The 20519-nt window shown below is 41.0% G+C and overlaps 1 protein-coding gene across 1 annotated transcript; it reads right to left on the bottom strand.

Moving 5' to 3' along the window:
* Window positions 1–4130: 4130 nt before the first annotated feature.
* LOC138890558 (uncharacterized) lies at window positions 4131–6435 on the bottom strand. The gene is made up of 3 exons (XM_070173953.1): window positions 5021–6435; window positions 4457–4711; window positions 4131–4245 (listed from the first exon to the last, which is right to left on the bottom strand). The coding sequence occupies exons 1-3, from the start codon at window positions 6433–6435 to the stop codon at window positions 4131–4133; spliced, it is 1785 nt and encodes a 594-aa protein (XP_070030054.1).
* Between the last annotated feature and the right edge of the window lie 14084 nt (window positions 6436–20519).

Here is a 20519-nt window from a genome sequence, read left to right as displayed (position 1 = left end):
GAGAAGCGTCCCTTTCGGGGGAAAAGGACTTATCTGAGGTGCATGCTGGCTTTAAACTAACATGACATGCTTTTTGGACTGGATGCTCGAACCTCACGAACTTGCATTTCCTCATGAACCAAAACGGATCTATGTTTCCCAACCAGGGAACCTTGCCGGAACTTTCTATGGTGAAATCATCTTTTCGGCCGACAGCGCCCTTTGCGGGTTTTCGCTAGTCGATCTCTCTCATTTCTCTTCTCACCGTCGCCCGATAGTACTTTTTGCGGGTTTTCACTAAACGGACTCTCTCATTCTTGGTTTCTCTACTCTCGTCGCCTCATGGTGCCCGAAGGTTTTCACCGACAAGACTCTCTCATTTTATTTCTCTTAATTTTAGAATGCATCGGCTTCCAACCATGATATTTCTTGGTTTCCCCCGCCTTTGGCAATTGATCCGAAGGACTTGTACTTGGTTTTTGGTAAAAAGAATTGTGGATGAAATTACAACTTCGGAATCATTTGGTGTGCCCGTAGTTGAACCATTATAACATCTGCCCCAGTTTCAACTTCAGGGAAAATTGGATTTTTGTTTTGGTGTGACTGAACCCCAGAGAGAGGCTGCCTACGTATCCTTTCGGAATCAAGTCAGACGTAGTTCAGGCTTTTGGTTTCAATGGTGCTTTTGGATTCCAAAGAGGGTAGCCAAATAAATGTAACCGGCTCAAAGGGTTTGTAGAAAGAGTTGATAGTGTTTGGGTAACGGGAATAAAAGCCTTCATTATCTCAAATATGCCAACACATCACCGAAGTAAACTCAGACATAGTACCTTTTGACTGCATCTGCGTTCACATCTGTTTCAGGATCATTTCCTTCAATATCACCCAGATACAACGCTCCTCTTGGCAATATCTTCCTGATGATATACAGACCTTTCCAATTAGGAGCAAATTTTCCTTTCGCTTCCTGGTGATGTGGAAGAATGCGCCTTAACACTAGTTGACCTACTTCAAAATTCCTGGGTCGCACTTTCTTGTTGTAAGCATGGGCCATTATTTGTTGGTACAACTGCCCGTGACAGACCGCAGTCATTCGCTTTTCATCAATTAAGGTCAACTGCTCCAATCGAGTCTTAACCCATTCGTTATCTTCAATCTCTGCTTCAACAATGGTTCGGAGCGAAGGAATTTCTACCTCTGCCGGTATCACAGCCTCGGTCCCATAAACCAATAAGTATGGGGTTGCCCCTACTGATGTGCGTACTGTAGTGCGATATCCCACCAAGGCAAAAAGGTAACTGTTCATGCCATTGTATAGAACTCTGGATTGACTTCCTCAAAATCTTCTTGATGTTTTTGTTTGCTGCTTCAACAGCGCTATTGGCCTTGGGCCGATAAGGAGTGGAGTTCCTATGCGTTATTTTGAACTGTTCGCATACATCCTCCATCAAGTGACTATTTAAGTTTGCCGCATTATATGTGATGATAGTTGCAGGAATACCGAAACGACAGATAAGATTTGAATGTACAAAATCCACCACGGCTTTCTTAGTGACCGATTTGAGAGTGACAGCTTCGACCCATTTTGTGAAGTAATCAATAGCGACCAATATGAATCTGTGTCCATTTGAGGCTTTTGGCTCGATTGGCCCAATGACGTCCATGCCCCAAGCAACAAATGGCCAAGGTGCAGACATGGGATGCAGTTCTGTGGGAGGTGCATGACTCAAATCACCGTGCACCTGACACTGATGACACTTTCGAACGAAACTAAAACAGTCCTTTTCCATGGTCATCCAGTAATAACTCGCTCGAAGGATTTTCTTTGCTAAAACATACCCGTTCATGTGGGGGCCGCATACTCCCACGTGTACCTCATGCATGATTCTTCCAGCCTCTTCTGTGTCAACACATCTCAACAAATTGATATCTGGGGTTTTTTATACAATACTTCGCCGCTCAAAAAGAATCCACTCGCATGCCGCCTAATAGTTCTATTTTGATCTCCAGTAGCATGTTCGGGGTATTCTTGTGTTTTCAAGAACCTCTTAACATCATGGTACCATGGCTGGGAACTTGGTCCCACCTCGATTACATTACAGTAACTGTGTCTTTCCCTGATTTGGATTTCCAAGGGATAGATGTGGGAATTGCCTGGATAAGGTAACATTGAAGCTAAGGTGGCAAGTGTATCGGCTAGTTCATTGTGACACCGCGGGATATACCTGAACTCTATTGATTTGAATCGCTTGCTGAGATCCTTCACGTGCTGCCGGTAAGGAATAAGCTTGACATCTCGAGTTTCCCACTCACCCTGGGCTTGTCGTATAATCATATCAGAATCCCTCATAATCAACAAATCTTCAACATCTTGATCGATCGCCATATTCATGCCCATGATGTAGGCTTCATATTCAGCTACATTGTTCGTGCAAAAGAAACAAAGCCTAGCTGTAGCCGGATAGTGTTGACCACTGGGTGAGATCAAGATTTCCCCAATTCCTACACCTTTGGCATTTACAGCCCCATCAAAGAACATCTTCCAAGCATGAGCGTCTTCCGAGACTACTCCTATGGTGTTTATCTCTTTATTTGGAAAATAAATACTCAATGGTTGGTACTCATCATCAATCGGGTTCTCAGCCAAATGATCTGCTAACGCCTGGGCTTTCATTGCCGTGCGAGTGATATAGACTATGTCGAATTCAGTAAGCAAGATTTGCCACTTTGCTAATCTCCCAGTAGGCATCGGTTTTTGGAATATGTACTTCAAAGGATCCAACCTGGTTATGAGGTAAGTAGTATGAGCTTGGAGATAATGTCTCAATTTTTTAGCGACCCACGTCAAAGCACAACACGTTCTTTCCAACAAAGTGTACTTGACCTCATAAACGATGAACTTCTTGCTTAAGTAATAGATCGCCTGCTCTTTCTTTCCATGTCATGTTGTCCGAGGACACAACCGAAAGAATTTTCCAAGACCGTCAGATACAAGAACAGGGGTCTCTCTGGCTCTGGCGGGACCAAAACTGGAGGATTTATATTCTTTGATCTTGTCAAAAGCCTCTTGACACTCAGCCGTCCATTTAATTTCTGCATCCTTCCTCAATAGCTTGAATATGGGCTCACATGTGCTAGTCAGTTGGGCAATGAATCGACTGATATAGTTTAACCTGCCCAATAGACTCATCACGTCTTTCTTCATTCTTGGATGAGGTAGATCTCGGATAGACTTTATCTTTATTGGATCTAACTCGATACCTCTATTGCTTACTATGAAACCCAGAAGCTTGCCCGATGGGACTCCGAAGGCGCACTTAGCCGGATTCAGCTTCAGGTCGTACTTTCTCAGCCTCTCAAAAAATTTCCTCAAGTCTCGAACATGATCATCCTGAGTCCTGGACTTGACTATCACGTCATCTACATACACCTCTATCTCTTGATGCATTATATCATGAAAAATGGCAGTCATGGCTCTCATGTAAGTTGCCCCGGCATTCTTTAAACCGAACGGCATAACCCGATAACAGTAAGTACCCCAAGATGTAGTGAAGGCGGTTTTCTCGGCATCTTCTTCATCCATCAACACCTGATGATATCCAGCGTAACAATCTACGAAAGACTGTATCTCATGTTTGGCACAGTTATCAACAAGGATGTGGATGTTGGGCAACGGGAAATTGTCTTTGGGACTTGCCCTATTCAAATCTCGATAATCCACACACACCCGAGTTTTTCCATCTTTCTTCGGTACAGGAACTACATTAGCCAACCACGTAGTATACTGGACTACCCGAATTACTCATGTTTTCAACTGCTTTGTGATTTCTTCTTTGATCTTATCACTGATATCAGTCTTGAACTTCCTCTGCTTCTGTTGAACTGGAGGACAATCAGGGTAAATTGGCAATTTATGCACCACTAGATCAACACCTAATCCTGGCATGTCATCGTATGACCAAGCAAACACATCTTTAAATTCAAAGAGGAGTTGAATTATTGCATCTCGCGTTTTCTCATCTGTGTGAATGCTTTATTTTGGTTTCTCGGATTTCTTCAGGAGTTCCCAAATTAAACGGTTCGGTAACATTCAAATTCATCTTAGGTTTATTCTCAAAGTGTTCCAATTCTCGATTTATTTCCCTAAAAGCCTATTCTTCGCCATATTCCGGTTCTTGGTTCATTATTTCACAATTAGACAGCTCGTTTGGATCTGGGCGTGAAGTCTGCAAGCATGTCATATTATTTAAAGCCGCATTATTATAACTGAAAGGAAAAGATAAAAAAAATAGCAAAAATCAGAAAGAATAAAGAAAAAAATGATGAAATACTGATTTTATTCCTTGGAATTGGGAAGATAACAGGGTTTATATTTCAGGAAGTTAAAACAGGAAACTAAAGAAAAACATCTGAGTTACACCCTAGGATAACTCGTGATGTAGGAAAGGTGGCAGGACAAGTCTACCCGGACTCCTACCTAACTGGGAACGGTGTAGCCTCCCAATTTTGAAGCTTAGCATTTGGCCCCATGTATAGCACCTCAGCGGTGCTTGTGCCTTCTCCCAGCTGAACCATGTGGGTTTCATATAGTATCTTTCTCATGGCCCCACAGATCTCCTCAATCTCTTCGGTAGTAAAGGCCTCATCTTCTTCTTTATTCTGGTATTTTGGCTTGACAAACGTTCTGTAAAGATGCGGAACCGGCTGAGGCAAGACCCAACCATCCTTCTTTCTATCATTTGCCCATCTTATATCAGCTGGAGTGGGTCTGAAGCCTACCCCGAAGAACTTTTCACTGGTGGGCAGGGTGATAAGTTCAACCACCCCTTGCAATGATTTCCCAAGTCCCTTCCCCAGTTTGAAGCCATGTCGGATCATTTCTTTAGCCACCATGATTGATGCATTAGAAAGGAACGGTTGGGGGCAAGGTTTTCCTTCTTCATACTGCTCCGCCAGCACAACTTCAAAAGCCTGATAAACTGTGTGCTCACTCCCTTCTCTTGCTTCAAGATATGGGATGGATGGGTCCCGATAAATAGACTGTTCGTCTTCTCCGTGGACCACAATTTCCCGGTCTTCATATTCAAACTTCATCATTTGGTAGAGAGTGGAGGGTACAGCCCCTGCAGCATGAATCCAAGGTCTTCCGAGGAGAAAGTTGTAAGATATGTCCATATCCAGTACCTGGAAAGTTACTTCGAACTCCACCGGCCCAATAGTCAATATCAGGTCTATTTCTCCGAGGGTGTCCCTCTTGATGCCATCAAAAGCTCTTACACAGACATTATTGGAGCGAATCCTTCCGGTCCCAATTTCCATTCTTTGCAGTGTGGAGAGCAGACAAATGTCAACACCCGAACCCCCATCCAATATTACTCGCTTGACGTAGTAGTCTTCACACTTGACTGTCAGATGTAAAGCCTTGTTGTGAGCTGCTCCCTCCGGAGGCAAATCATTCTTGCTAAAAGAAACTTGATTAACCGCAAAGAACCTTTCCGTCATTCTTTCGAGTTGTTCAACTGAAGTCTCAGCCGGCACATACGCTTCATTCAAGGTTTTGAGCAGGATCTTCTGATGTTCGGCGGACCTCATTAGCAAAGATAGCATAGACACTTGTTCAGGGTATTTGCGCAACTGATCCACCACTTCATAGTCAGGCATATTCATCTTCTGGAAGAAAGCCTCTGCTTCTTCATCGCTTACAGGCTTCTTGGGTGGGAAGCGCTTCCGTGTGTCATTATTCACTTCTTGAATGTCTGAATATTTTCCAGCAGAAGTATTTTCTGGAAGTTCCCCCGTGATTTCTTTGCCTTTGTATGTAACCAATGTTTGTTGATAATTCCATGGTACCGTAGACGGGTCTGTCATTGGCTTCTGTGGCACGCATCCGATAACCGCTGGCTCATTCAGCTGAGGCGGTTTAATCGTCCCCCGGACCACATAGGCCCCTTTCGACACGTACATCGGTATTCCTCTTTTCATTTCAAATCCCTGTAGCTTCTCTGATCGATCTCGTGGAATATAGAGAACCTCATTCTTCAAAGGCACCATCGCCTCTGTTTTTGTCTCAGCCTTCTTTTCGAGCTCAACCTTGACAGTATTGGTCTTCTTTTCCCCTTTCTCTTGCTTCGGGGCTGATTTAGGATTTCTCTCTGCATCGACAATGGCAATTATAGCTTTCAGGGCAGGATCAAACTCCTTGTCCTCACAGATCATCCCAATCAATGGCCCATTATTGTGAGCGGGCAACGGATTGTTGGTCACATTTGGGACCTCCTCGTCCCTTAATACTATCTTTTCCTGTTCAATTAAGTTCCCTACCGCTCTTTTTAAAGTCCAACAATCATTGGTATCATGCCCTTCTGCTCCCGAATGATAAGCACACCTAATACCGACTCTGTAAGCAGGTGATGCTGGATTTTGCCTTGTCTGAGGGACTGGTTGCATGAAACCCATCTGGACCAGTTTTGGGAATAGGGTAGAATATGGTTCACCAATGGGTGTGAAAGTTTGTCTTCTGGGTGGTTCTTAAGGACGGAAGTTATTCTGGGGTAGTTGTGCATTATAGTGGTTTCGGTAAGGAGACTGATTTCTGGGAGGTGGAGCTTGGCTCCGATTGGCTTGTTGTGGTGGCCGGACGTAAGACTGAGTATTCATGACCGAGTATGGCTGAGGAGTATAGGCCAAATCTTGGTGAGGGTAATAGTGCTGCAGGGTCCTCTCTGAGAAAAGGGATCTGGGAGTATAGTTTCTCCTTGTACCCGACGCTGCCATGAACGTTTCTTCCCTTTTCTTTCCCTTTGCTATTCCTCCAGACCCACCCTGAATGGCTTGGGAGGTAGCTCTGATAGCAGATTGGCTTAGAATTCGACCCGTTTTTAGCCCATTTTCTACCATTTCCCCGATCTTAATCGCTTCTGCGAAAGGTTTTCCCATGGCCGACATCATGTTTTGGAAGTAATCTGATTCTTAATCCTGGAGGAAAGTAGTGACCATTTCTATTTCATCCATGGGAGGTTTTACCCTTGATGCTTGCTCGCACCATTTAATAGCGTATTCTCTGAAGCTTTCTGAGGGTTTCTTCTTCAAGTTTGACAAAGAATTCCTGTCTGGCACGATGTCAATATTATACTGAAACTGTCTTACAAAATCGTTGGCAAGATCGTCCCAAATGTGCCATCGAGATATGTCCTGATCCATATACCACTCTGAGGCTATGCCCACCAAGCTTTCTCCGAAGTATGCTATCAACAATTCTTCTTTGCCGCCAGCCCCACGCAATTGGTTGCAATACTTTTTGAGGTGAGCAATGGGATCGCCATGCCCATCATATTTCTCAAACTTTGGTGTTTTGAACCCTACGGGCAGGTGCATGTGAGGGAACATGCACAGATCAGTATAGGAGACACTCTTCTGCCCGCTTAAGCCTTGCATATTTTTTAAGCTCTGCTCGAGGCTCCTCATTCTTCTCACCATTTCATCTTGTTCAGGAGCTTTGGGATTTCGGTCTTGCCCAGGCGTAAACTCGCATTGAGGCAATTGAGGGTGAGCGCTGGTGGTAAACCGAGTTGGTTCCAGTGAGAAAGATGGTGCTTGAAATGTGAATGAGGAAGAGTCAAAATTAGGCCTGTGTATAGCGGGTTGTGCCGCAATTGGACAGGGCAGTGCAGTGAATATATTTGTAGCCACATCTGTCGTTGACACCCGGGGATAAGAATCGAAGGGTGATCCAGCAGAGTGGGCTGAAATGGTAGGATACCCGAATGGGGAAGTTGGATAACTTATGGGGACGTTGGAAGTCCCACTTGTCCTAGAGAATAGCTCGGGAATCCAGGGATTACACTCGGCGGCTCTTTTCTATTATTCCAGTCATCCAACATTTCCAACATGCGAAGCCGCAAGATTCTGTTTTCTTCAGCAGTTGCTGATTCGGAAGTTGGGATGGCCGAGATTGAATTCTCTTCGGAAATAGGAATTGTTGGCAAAGGAATTTCTGAAGACATCTCTACACTTCCCTTTGATCTCGTGAAGTAAGTGTGAATACTTCTTCTTGACTTAGTGACGGGCAGCTGAACACTTCCTTTCGACCTCGTAAAGTATGAATATGGGGTCAGACCTCCACAAAACCAAACCACCTTTGTAAAAACATGGACTTAGCAACAAGCAAACGGTTAGTTTGAAACAAATAACAGACAGGTAATCTCACGTTGGGGTGTGATGCACCCATACAGTTAAGTGAGTTTCTACATGTTTGCATCGATGGCATGCGTCATTCCGGCTTCTCTTTATGCTCCTCTTTATTTTATTTTTTTATTTTTTTATTTTATTTTTTTGTATCATTATTATTATTATTTTGGTTTTACAACCTTTCTTCTTATTTAAGGTTCCGGTCGAATCTTACGAAGATTGCCTACGTATCACGGCCCCGCGTGAATCAAACCAAGCATAGTTCGGGACAAACAAGTGCAAAATAAAGAAACATTTTTTTTTATTACTAAAACATTCTATTACAAACTAAACATTTTTGAAAAAGGGAGAATAACAGACTTGAAATAAATACAAACTCAAAAACTACTGATACACCCTGATGCGAAAAGACAAACAAAAGACGCCAAGACGGAAAATACAGACTCGACCTATAAATACATTAAAGCTTTAAAAATTGGCGCCTGCGGGGCATCATTTGGCCTCGCCGCGGGCTTAGGTGCGAGGTCCCTTTCAAGTTGTTCCAGCTCATTCATGGTTCGCTTGACATAAATTATCACTGCCGAGAAGAAGGTAGTGCGGGTCATATCTTCGCACCGTAGACACCTCCTAATGATGACATGGGCAATGGTCTTAATCTTATCCCTGGTTTGCCCCTTTTCTATGAGTAGGCGCTCTATTTGATCATTACGGGCCTTCAAAACCCGAGAATCCTGGAGATGTTGATTCTGCCACTGCTGAATTTCTACTTCCATCTGGGCCAGTAAATTATAGCAATGTCTATTTTCAGCTTCAAAGGTTCAGGCTTGCTTAGCCACTTTGTCCTCAAGAGTGGCCACCTTTCTCTTCAAATTTGCAATGGCTTGCTCGTGATCCCTTTTCAACTGCTGCAGGTACCGGTTGCGCTCCTCTGTTCTTTTTGCCCAGTGTGCCTCGAGTCCTGCTATGGTATTCTCAAAATTCTCCAGCTCACTTCGGCACTCACTAATTTCCATTTTTAAACCTTTTATCAGTCGCTCATCCGACCGGCTCCTTTGTTGGTTATCTGCGGCTATCCTTATTTGCTGGATTTGGGCCCTAAGCGCCTCGTTTTCCTGGTCCAACCTGTTCTTTTCTCCCAGATCAGTAGCAACTTGCACGTTGTTCTCAAATTCTAGCCTTCAATTTGTTGTTTCAGCTTGCTGATTTCAGCCTGATAGCCTTTTTCTTTTGCTAACCAATCCCATTGCTCCTGTGATGGCTCGGCAAAATTCAGGATATGGGGCCTTTTAGCCGGCCTTTTGTGCTCAAGTTCTCTTCTGTACCACACAAGGTACCCTGGTGCTACTTCACCTTTGGCCCGATCCTGCATGCAAGTATCTGCTTTTAAACATTGGCATTCATTCCAGATCTGGCGGACTTTTGCTTCAGGAAATTGCCCGTCATGGCTAATCTCAATTGCTTGAGCACTAAGATATTCCTCGTGTGGCACTATCTGCCATCTCCCGAGTTGTCTCAAAACTCGATAGGGCGCGTAAGGATGAATGCTCTTAAGTCCCATCAATAGAAAGTGGGTCCTAGCTGCCGACATATATATGACCTCATCAACAGGCAACCATCCCAGTGTCCATTGTATTTGGTTGGCGGTGAGGGTTTGAAAAAATGACGTCCATGCCGTAACTCCCTCGGGTAGACTGACCTCCTTGATTCTCGTGTAAAACTCTTCTATGCAAGTCTTCTTCGAGGAACCAATACTCAAAAACTCGGAACAGTGGCAGAGATGTTCAGTCATCCATATTTGTAGCAGCAAATTACACCTCTCGAAAAAATTCCCTCTGGCTTTGCAGGCTGTGAGAGCTCGAAAGATATCAGATACTACCATAGGCACGAGAGTGCTTTCATTTTGAGTGAGCAAAGTACTGACAACCCCAGATATTTTCAGATCAATGTTTCCGTCTTTCCTTGGAAACACCAAAAGGCCTAAAAATGTTATCATGAAAGCCACTCGTCTATGCTCATCCCACTTCTGACGGTTACCTTTGCTGCATAACTTGTTACCCGGATTGTTGAATCCTCCTACATGACTATATATGTCGTATATGAAGTGCGGATTACAAAAACCTGCGGCCAAATCTGGGTTATGGACCATCCTGGGTATCTTTAATGAATCTAGAAACTGATGCACAGTGACAGCTCTTGGGGCAACCAGGTATTTTTGCCTTAATGGAACTTCAGCATTCTCGATGTACCCGGCTATTTCCTCCAGAGTCGAGGTGAGTTCAAAATCGGAGAAGTGGAACACATTGTGTGTCGGGTCCTAGTAGGTGACCAAAGCTCTTATGATATCTCTCTGAGGCTGGATTTCCAATAAACCCATGAGGCCTTTCAGATATTTCTTGACCTCATCTTGCCCTTCACCACCTAGATCATCCCACCATAGCCGCAACTTGACGGGGACTTTAGTCATTATCGAAAAGTGTTCATTTTGCATTGTGCTCATCCTGCACATTTATTAAGATAATTTAAGCCAAAATTATTTGACTCAAAAATGATTTGACTATATTTTAGAAAGAAAGATCCGATTTTTTCGAACACGGCCTTTCAGCAATTCGGGGATGAATATTTTAAGGCTGTGAGGATCAACCGATCAAAACTCTAAAGGATGATCGAAAGTGGCCGTTTATGCAAAGTTAGCCTTCCGTCGTCCCTTTCGGGAACATTTGGCTATTTTTGACAAAAACAGCATCACTTGATTTATTTATGACTCTTTTTTTCAAAATAGTGGCCTGACATTGGGAACACGGCCTCACAGAGCCTCGGGGATGAGGACTCTAGGGCTGTTGGGCAAATTGGTCAAAATTCAAAAAATGACCAAAAGCGGCTGTTTATGCAAAGTCAGCCTTCCGGCGCATCCCTTTCGGGATTCGGCTACATTTGACAAAAGCGGCATCTCCCGACTATTTATGATGAAATTAAAATTCTTACATTTTGGTTATTTCTGAAAAAGGGGAGGTTGGACCCGATGAGGGTTGCCTACGTATCTCACACCCTGTGAGAATCAAACCGGCGTAGTTCGGGCAGATAAAAAAAACTTCTTTTTAAAAAACAAGACTTTTTTTCCATTGGCAAACAAAACCATTTTTCATAAACAAAACTTTTCTTTTTTTTCAAAAATTCGGTAGAGTTTCGACACTATTTGGACGTTGATTTTTTTTCAAAGCAGGCAATTAACTACCTCTATCTCCCTTTCCTCAAGACATTCAAAAACCGGTCGGCATGCAAGTCCGAAACAAACAAATGCACAAGTAACAAGTTGGATGCATCAGGACGGTCTTTTGTCATTTTGGTACATCTGTCCTAGACAGACCCAACCCCTGTGTTGAGCCTCCAAAGTCAAATGCACATGATGCAAACAAACGTTCCTACTAGGGATCCGGCATGAAGTTGAGTTATTCTAGGTTCGTAACCTGGGTATTTGTTCTAGACTGTGTACCCGAGCGGACAACTCGAGTCGGGGAGGGGGCTACGTACCGGGGACCCGCGAGATCGTCCGGCTTTGTAACTTGTCCGACCTCTTTCTTGTTTCAGGGTATGACACTAATAGAATAGGGAGTCTCGACCAGCAAGCACATCCCCGAAGATGAGAAGAGGAGGGTTTCGGCACAGTTTATATACAGTTCAGATAATATCAAAGCGATAAAAGGCAACATTTAGCACGTTATGCCCAAACATATAATAAAGATCAGATAATAAAGCCAAATATAACAATTATCCTAAGCTCGAATTCTTGAACCCTGAACCAGAGATTCCGGGTTCGTTCCCCAGCAGAGTCGTCAGAGCTGTCACACCTCCTTTTTGCGCGCCTACCCCGAAGGATAAATGCGTAAGGGAGTTTTTCCATTTTAAGTGACAATATTCGAAATGGGATTATTTATTTAATTCAGAGTCGCCACTTGGGAAAGGTTTGGCTTTTGGTGTCCCAAGTCACCGGTTTATCTTGAATCCCAATTCGAGGAAAATATTCGACTTTCCAAATGAAGTCTGCGAACCAGAAATTCTAAGTAAGGAATTCTGTTGACCCGAGGGAAGGTGTTAGGCACCCACGGATCCCGTGGTTCTAGCACGGTCGCTTAAATTGTTATAATGGCTAAATATCTGATTTTAATACATGTTATAACTTGTGCGCTTTTATTAAGTTTAAACCGCTTTATTATTATTTATTTTTTTATAGAATTGTAACGTTGTGAAAACGTATCTCAAACCTCATCACAATCAATGTACCCGTGGTCATAGACACGTTTCGACTCTGTTGAGATTTGGATTTGGGTTGCATAAATGCACACCCATACTTAGGGAAGTAATTTTATTAAAGACGCGCCCTAAGCGATTGGCGTATCGTTATTTTGGGAAAGGCCGTGAAACTTTGCTAAACGGCTTGTCCTGGAGTCTAAGCAACTTTACAAATACGTATAGAGGGCCCCGCAGCTTGTGCATTTTTGTTTGTCAAGGCACGCCTCATTTTTATTTTAAAAGGATTGACCTATAGTGACTATGTTTCCTATTTCGTTCGTCTCTATAATGAAAGAAAAAGAGTTCTAACTTATTTACATGCTCACGAGTTATTATAGTTGAGTTTCGAAAGTGAGTCGTTAAATTTGAAAGCGATACAATAAGGGCAGTCGGTTAACAATTATGGGCCCAGGTCCAATGTATAAGGGGTAAAACTGGACCTGTGCCATCCTTATTCAGATGTTGGGCTTAGCTAAATGATTCTACACATGTTCAAACTTTAAGAATCCGAAATGAAAGTGATATCTAATGAAACCCATTTTTGCGAATTTAGATGAGCAAGTTGTTAACTAAAATAGTTTGAACTAAAATAGTTTGAACTATTGAGTAATCAACCTAAGGCCTGGTGTGTATTTGGAACATGCTGTTTAATCGAACAAATTGAACTAGCAGAATGTTACAACTACACTATTAGTCCTTTTAAACTAAAAAAAACCTACGGGGAAGAAATTTAAAACTTAAACTGCTATAGGATAGCGCCCATGTTATACATAACCAACAACTACCTGATTCTAGTGAAGGCAACTAGCTAACATATATACAACCGAGATTCAGTATATAACCAGAGTTTACATGGGCAGCGCATAAAATGTTCTAAGTACATACAGTAAAAGAAAGAAAAGACTACACTAAACTACAACTTCAAATCTTTCCCATTTTTGCATTCATGCTTCGAGTAGCTTATAAAATGTACCACTGTATCAGTTCGTGTACCTGGTATTGGAAAGCAAGGAAAGAAGATGAATATCAGTAGAAGCAGCAGTAAACAGCAAATAGCAACAGCAACAGCAGCAGTAACAACCAAGCAGAATAAATCCCAGTGAACAAACCAGAAATAAACCAATGAAATAGTACCAATATCCAACCAAAACAGACTCGGGAGACTCAGTTGCGACCCGGAAACACCAATGTTAACTACAGACAGAAACAGGTGAATCCGAAACAACAGTGGAACAATAGTTTCTGATTTTTGAACATTCAAAGAAAGAAGCTTGAAGCTTCAATGGAATAATAGCAGTTAGTGCTGATTTCAAACAGTGAAGGAAAGCAGAATTTTCTCCACTTCAATGGAACAACAAAGGTTTTTCTTTTGCTTTTTTTTTTTATTGTCTATCTAGGATTGAAGTCAAGAAATGAGCTTTCTTCACCAGTTCAAAAATAGACTCCCTTAGGTTCTAAAAACTCTCTTTTCTTGTCCAAAATCCAGTCCCGTTAAAGACTAGAATTGGTCATTCTTTTTCAAACATTTCACTTTCAGCCTGTTTTATTCCCTCCTCATGGGCATTTCTACCTTTTTATCATTAAACCCATGCTGTTACTGATTTCCCACCAGTAAAGTCACTAAGCCAACTCAAGTAGCACCTTTTTCACTAGTTAATTCAAAAACCTGTCAGTCTTTTAACTGGCCATTTCTATTTTAAAATTAAACCCCATGCTATTTCTGATTTCCATCCACTAAAGGCACTTAACATATTATCACTCTCACTATTGATCCCTATTTTATTCATTAGCTTAGTGGTATATTAGTATTAAACTGACAGACCATTAAAACTGAACAATTTGCAGGTTTCTAACATCCCAATCTGTTAAAACTAATTGACGACATTTATCCAATCGACTATATGAATTACAACATATAAGTCAATAGCTAATGATCGAACAGTACATATAGGTGATTCAAGTTGTACTGACAAAACGGGGAATTACCCTGGAAACTAATTAATCGACCAAACTCATTCCAATCAATTATATAGTTTAACACATACACTTAACAATGAACAAACGAAAATTTCGACCAAATAATAGGTCTGATTTGGAGAAGAAGAAGAACAAAGCACATAAATTGGAAATAAAATCATTTTAACCACACAAACGAATAACAAAACAAACAAAAAATAGAACAAACAGAAAGGGAAATAGAATACCTCAAGTAAACTAGATGACCCAGGTCCGAACTCAGACTCGACCTTTTTGAGGTCGAATGGACCTTAATCAAGTGTTCTCAACGGAGAACACTTCGACTAAGGTCTATTAGACCCCACACCCTCTGCTAATTTGGACAAATTCCTGGTTCTTGGATTTCTAGGGTTCTTGGGGCTCAGATTAGGGGTTCGAGCTTTTCTGGTTCGATTCGAACCAAACCAGGCTTGGTTTGGTCACGAGGGAGGTCAGGGGAGTAACTGGTGTGAATTTGGGGTCGGTTAGTATAGGTTGAGGTTTGGCTCGAATCTTCAGATGAAGATTCGAGACAATGTAGGTTAATTCGAGTCAAACGGTTTGTAGATTCGTGTCCAGGGGGTCGAGGTGCACTAGGGGTGTTAATTTGGTGGTCATCGGCATCGTTGCCGCCGGGTTTATGGCGAGGGGGTGGAAGGCGGCACTAGGGTTCCGAGGTCGTTTGGTTCGTCTCTGAGGGTGATGTTTGGGAATGAAACGGGTAAAGGGGTTTAGGGGGTTTTGGGTATATTAAATGTGACGATTAATTTGAGTCGTTAGATCAAATGATCTTAACGGCTCGGATTAAATGGTGAAGGGCGGGACGGGGTTGTTTGGTGTAGAAATGGGGTCGTTTGGTTTTAATGAGGGACTGGGTCGATCCGGGTAAGCGGGTCGGGTTATGGGGTGAGATCTTGGACCGTTGGATGAGGATGGATAAACGGTCGAGATTTGCCGGTCTCGAAACGACGTCGTCTGAGGCGTCTTTGAGAGCTGAAGGTTTGGACCGGGTATAGGTCTCGTTTGGGCCTGATTTTGGCCCAAAAAGGGAATGGCCCCGTCCAAATTTCTTTTTCTATTTTTGTTCTTTTCCTTTTTAATTCCTAGTTTACATTTCGAATTTACAAAAATCCTAAAAATAAATTAAAAAAAAAATTATATCACACAGACATTAATTAATTCTTAGCAATACTTAACACACAATATCAAATATTAATTAAACAAAATCAACCATTAAACAATAAAAATGACAAAATTACCAAAAATAATATTTTTTGTGATTTTCATTCCAAATATGATTTAATTAATTCCTAATAGCAGAATAAAATCCTAAATTCATGCAACATTTTTTTTTGTATTTAAACAATCACAGACAAAACTACAAAATAACTATCTGAAATGCCACACAGATTTTAAAAATTACGCACAAAGAAAAATTTGTTTTATTTTTGATTTCTTTTGGAGTAATTGTCGTGAGAGAAAAAATCACGTGCTCACATTAGTTGAGATCCAAGAGTTTCCCTTTTGTTCGTGTTCAGCCTTATGAGGCATCAACCTGGGAGTCTGAGTCCGATATGCGGAGCCGTTATCCTCATTTATTCCCCGACTCAGGTACTTCCTTCTTCTGTCCGTTCGAGGACGAACGGTTATTTTAGAGGTGGAGAATTTGACGACCCCAAAGGGTCATCACCTGTTTCCTTATCCATTTTGTGCTTCCGAGGCCTTGAAAACCTCACTTAGAGTTGCCTCGATTTGTGTGCATAGTCCGGGCGCGTATCCAGAAAGCTTAAATATGAAATTTTGTAAAAAAATGCTAAGTTTTGATGTTAAAATGAATAAGTTTGGCTTTGGTCAACATTTTGGGCAAACGAACCCGGACTCGTGATTTGACGGTCCTGGAAGATCCGTAGGAAAATATGGGACGTGTGCATATGTCCGGAATCGAATTCTGAGGTCCCAAGCCTGAGAAATGAATTTTTAAGTAAAATTGTTTTCTGAAAATGTTTAAGGAAATTGGAAATGAAATCTCAAAAGAAAGCAATGATATCGGGCCTGTATTTTGGTTCCAACGCCCGGTACAGGTCTTATATATGTTTTAAGTTCTTCCTGTAAAATTTGGTTGAAATCGGACGTCATTTGACGTGTTTCGGACTTAAATTTCTAAATTGGAAACTTGATAAAGTTTGAGGATAAATTCTTGATTTTGAGGTTTGATTCATTGATTTTGAGGTTATTTAGGCGATTTGATCACACGGATAAGTTCGTATGAAGTTGTTGAGTTAGTGCATGTGTTTGATTAGGAGCCCCAAGGGCTCGGGAGTGTTTCGGAATGGTTTTTGGCTTTAGAAGTGTTGCAGATTTTCTGTTGTTGTGCCCAGGGATTTTGTTCTTCGCATTCGCGTGGTCTCACTCGCGAACGCGTAAGGCAAAGATCCCAGGTGCCCAGTTTCTTCTTCGTGAATGCGGAGGTTGAGACGCGAATGCGAAGGTCAGGGGGAGACCCTTCGCGAATGCGTAGGGTTCAGGGGAGGGGTCACCAGTTTGTTCTACGTGAACGCGGCCACTAGCCCGCGAACGCGAGGGCTCGAGGTGCTAAAGCATCGTGAACGCGAGCCCAGTGTCGCGAACGCGAAGGCCTTTAGACTTGACTCATCGCGAACGCGTTGAGCTTATCGCGAACGCGAAGAAGGATTTTGCCTAGTTATTTTAAAGTCCCAAAACAGAACCCATTACGGGATTTCACCAAAATTTCAATAACTCTTTCTTCTCCAAAGTTCTAAGGCGACTTTTGAAGCATCCTTTCACCATAAACTCTTGGGTTAGTAATCTTTAACTTATTTTCTTTCATTTTCATCAACATCTATTGAATTTCTAGGCCTAAAACATGTAATTAAAGGTAGAAATTAGGGAATTGGGTAGAGTTAGGGCTTTTTAATTAATTGTGATTTAGACCTCGTTTTGGGATCGAATTCTGAAAATAATTATATATTCGGGTTCGTGGATGAATGGGTTATCGGATTTTGGTTCGAACCTAGTGTTTTGACCAAGCGGACCCGGGGTCGATTTTTGGGATTTTGGGAAGAATACTTGGGAAGCTATAATTAGGCATTGGATTCGAATTGTTTAGCATTTATTGATGTTATGAAGTCATTTGTGTATAGATACAATCGATTTGGAGCCTAATTCGAGAGGAAAAGCGGTAATTGAGGATTTAATTAGCCGTGGAAGTTTGAGGTAAGTGTTTGGTCTAACCTTAGCTTGAGGGATTAGGAGTTGAGACCTATTTGCTATGTGATAATTGTTGAGTACAACGTATAGGAATGGTGACGAGTATCTATACGTTGGTGTCTAGCATGACCGTGAGTCTTTATGTTGTGAATGTCCTGATTTTGTTATGTCTTTCATGCCTTAGTGATGATTTCTTTATGTTGTGAAAAGCTTGTGAAAGAAATTATGACCTTTGAACTTCGAAGAGCATTGGCTCGAGTTATATTACAAAGTGTGAAAGTATATGAGATGATTGAACCCTTTGGAGCATTGGCTCAAATGGTAAAGTGAGTTATGAAGTAAAAGTGAAAGAAAGAGAAAGAGTTATTAAATTGTTCCCTTGCCGGAATATTTGTTGCTCTGTTGATTATCTCCCTTGCCGGGATGCTGAAATTATTATATTGTTCCCTTGCCGGGATTTAACTGTTTAATTGTATTCCCTTTTCCGGGATTTCTATTGTTATTTGTTTTCTCCCTTGCCCCTTTGTTTGTGATTATTGTTTGGTGAGGAAGAGAGTTAAAGCACGAAGGGTGATGCCGTGCATTATTTTCTATGGTGAGGAAAAAGTGTAAAGCACGAAGGGTGATGTCGTGTCGTACGATGTACCATTCCGTACCGATTATCATTGACTATATGGTGAGGAAAGAGAGTAAAAGCACGAAGGGTGATGTCGTGTACACTTTTGTTATAAAATATTGTTTGGTGAGGACGAGAGTAAAAGCACGAAGGGTGATGCCGTGCACGTTATTATTATATGATTGATTTGGTGAGAACGAGAGTAAAAGCACGAAGGGTGATGCCGTGCAAATTGGTGATTTCTGATTCTTGATGATATTCTAGTTATGTTGTTACTTTCCTTACCTGATGCTTTCTATTCAGAACCATTATTTTCCCCACAACATGTTTCTCCTTCCCACATTTACTGGTTATTTCTGCATTTTCCTTTCCAATGTATATATTTAAATTGCACAAGTTTATTTGGTAGTCTTGTCCTAGCCTCGTCACTACTTCGTCGAGGTTAAGCTAGACACTTACCAGCACATGAGGTCGGTTGTGCTGATACTATACTCTGCACTGTGTGCAGATCCCGGAGTAGCTTAAGGATAGTAGTTGGGGGCTTCCTTCAGTCCATCCGGAAACCCAAGGTAGACCTGCAGGCGTTCACGGGCCCTGGCGTCTCCCTCTATCTCTATTCCCTATTTTATTGTCTTTCGTTCAGGAACAGTTTATTGTATTTTCTTCAGGCCTTGTTTGTAGTGACTCTTAGATAGTCTGTGACAATGTGACACCAGGTTTTGGGTATTGAGGTTTTGAAAGTTGTAAGAGACGTAGTCTTGAGTTATAAAAACTATTGACTTTCGCTTATTTATTTAATTCCGTTGTTTTCATGTTATTGCTGGTAATTGAAAAAAAAAATTATTAATGAAAAAGGTAGTTAAGGGTTGGCTTGCCCAGATCTCATTAGTAGGCGTCATCATGACTCTCGAGTGTGGGAAATTCAGGTCGTGACATTGTTCATATACAATTTCCCAATCGAGATAGAAGAGGGCGTCTTTTAAGTATTGGTGTCAATGAAATGAGGATACAAAATAATGTGATAACTCAAACATGTTAGTTAATACAACTGCATTGACAACATAGCGGCTATAAAATAGGGAAGGTTGATCCATAATTGCAAAGTGAATTTGCACTCATTGATATGTATTTTAAATGTGGATAATTGAAGAAACCTGAAATTTATCTCAATAACTCCATGAGAATAGTAATATACTGGCATATAGTTAATTACTCATATATCTCGAATGCTTATGAGAATTGAGACTTTTTTTGCAATATTTCGTACGTTTTTAATCTTTTCTCACTTTTTTTCTCCTATGCGTGTGTATTCTAGATAATGAGCATACAATGATGAACCAAAGTTAAAGTATAGTATATTAAGTAATAAACTTAAAGTCCAAGATCTGCTAAAAAAATATACTAACATATTTAAGAAAATTGATCAAGGGCATGTAGAAGATGAAAAATTAGAGAGATCATTACACTGATGTTGCTCACAGACTTCATATGAAGCAAAATTTATAGCATCATTATTTATTATGGAACATTTATATCAAACAAATTGTATAGTATTATTATTTTTCATGGAATATCTATTAGAGCTGCGGAATAAAAATTTTACTGGAGTCTCAAAATATATTTAATGTTTGATTGTAAAGATGATATCAACACTAACAAATTAGAATATACAGTGTAAATTGTTCTTTTTAATTCCCCGCGCATCGTGCGGATACTAATACTAGTTATATTAAAAGAAGAGTAGTATGCATTATGGTTAAGCCAAGTGGCAAGCTAAAATGAAGCCACTTGGCAATTTTAGAACAACATTAATAATTAAAAATTATAAATGGAAACATAATTAATGAAAGTAGTTTAATAAATCTTATACATAATAAGAAAAGGAGTAGTATGCATTGTGGTTAAGTCAAGTGGCAAGCTAAAATGAAGCCACTTGGCAATTTTAGGACAACATTAATAATTAAAAATTATAAATGGAAACATAATTAATGAAAGTAGTTTAATAAATCTTATACATTTATAATTTTTATTAAACTACTTTCATTAAATGGAAACATAATTAATAATAAGATTTATTAAACTACTTTCATTAATTATGTTTCCATTTATAATTTTTAGTTATTAATGTTGTCCTAAAATTGTCAAGTGGTTTCATTTTAGCTTGTCACTTGGCTTAACCGCAATGCATGCTACTCTCCTTTTAATATAACTAGTATTAGAACCGCGC

The sequence above is a fragment of the Nicotiana sylvestris genome, chromosome 4 (genome assembly GCF_000393655.2).
Source record: "Nicotiana sylvestris chromosome 4, ASM39365v2, whole genome shotgun sequence".
NCBI lineage: Eukaryota > Viridiplantae > Streptophyta > Magnoliopsida > Solanales > Solanaceae > Nicotiana > Nicotiana sylvestris.
The sequence above is the reverse complement of the archived record's forward strand: the minus strand, read 5'-3'. Positions and strand labels throughout refer to the sequence as shown.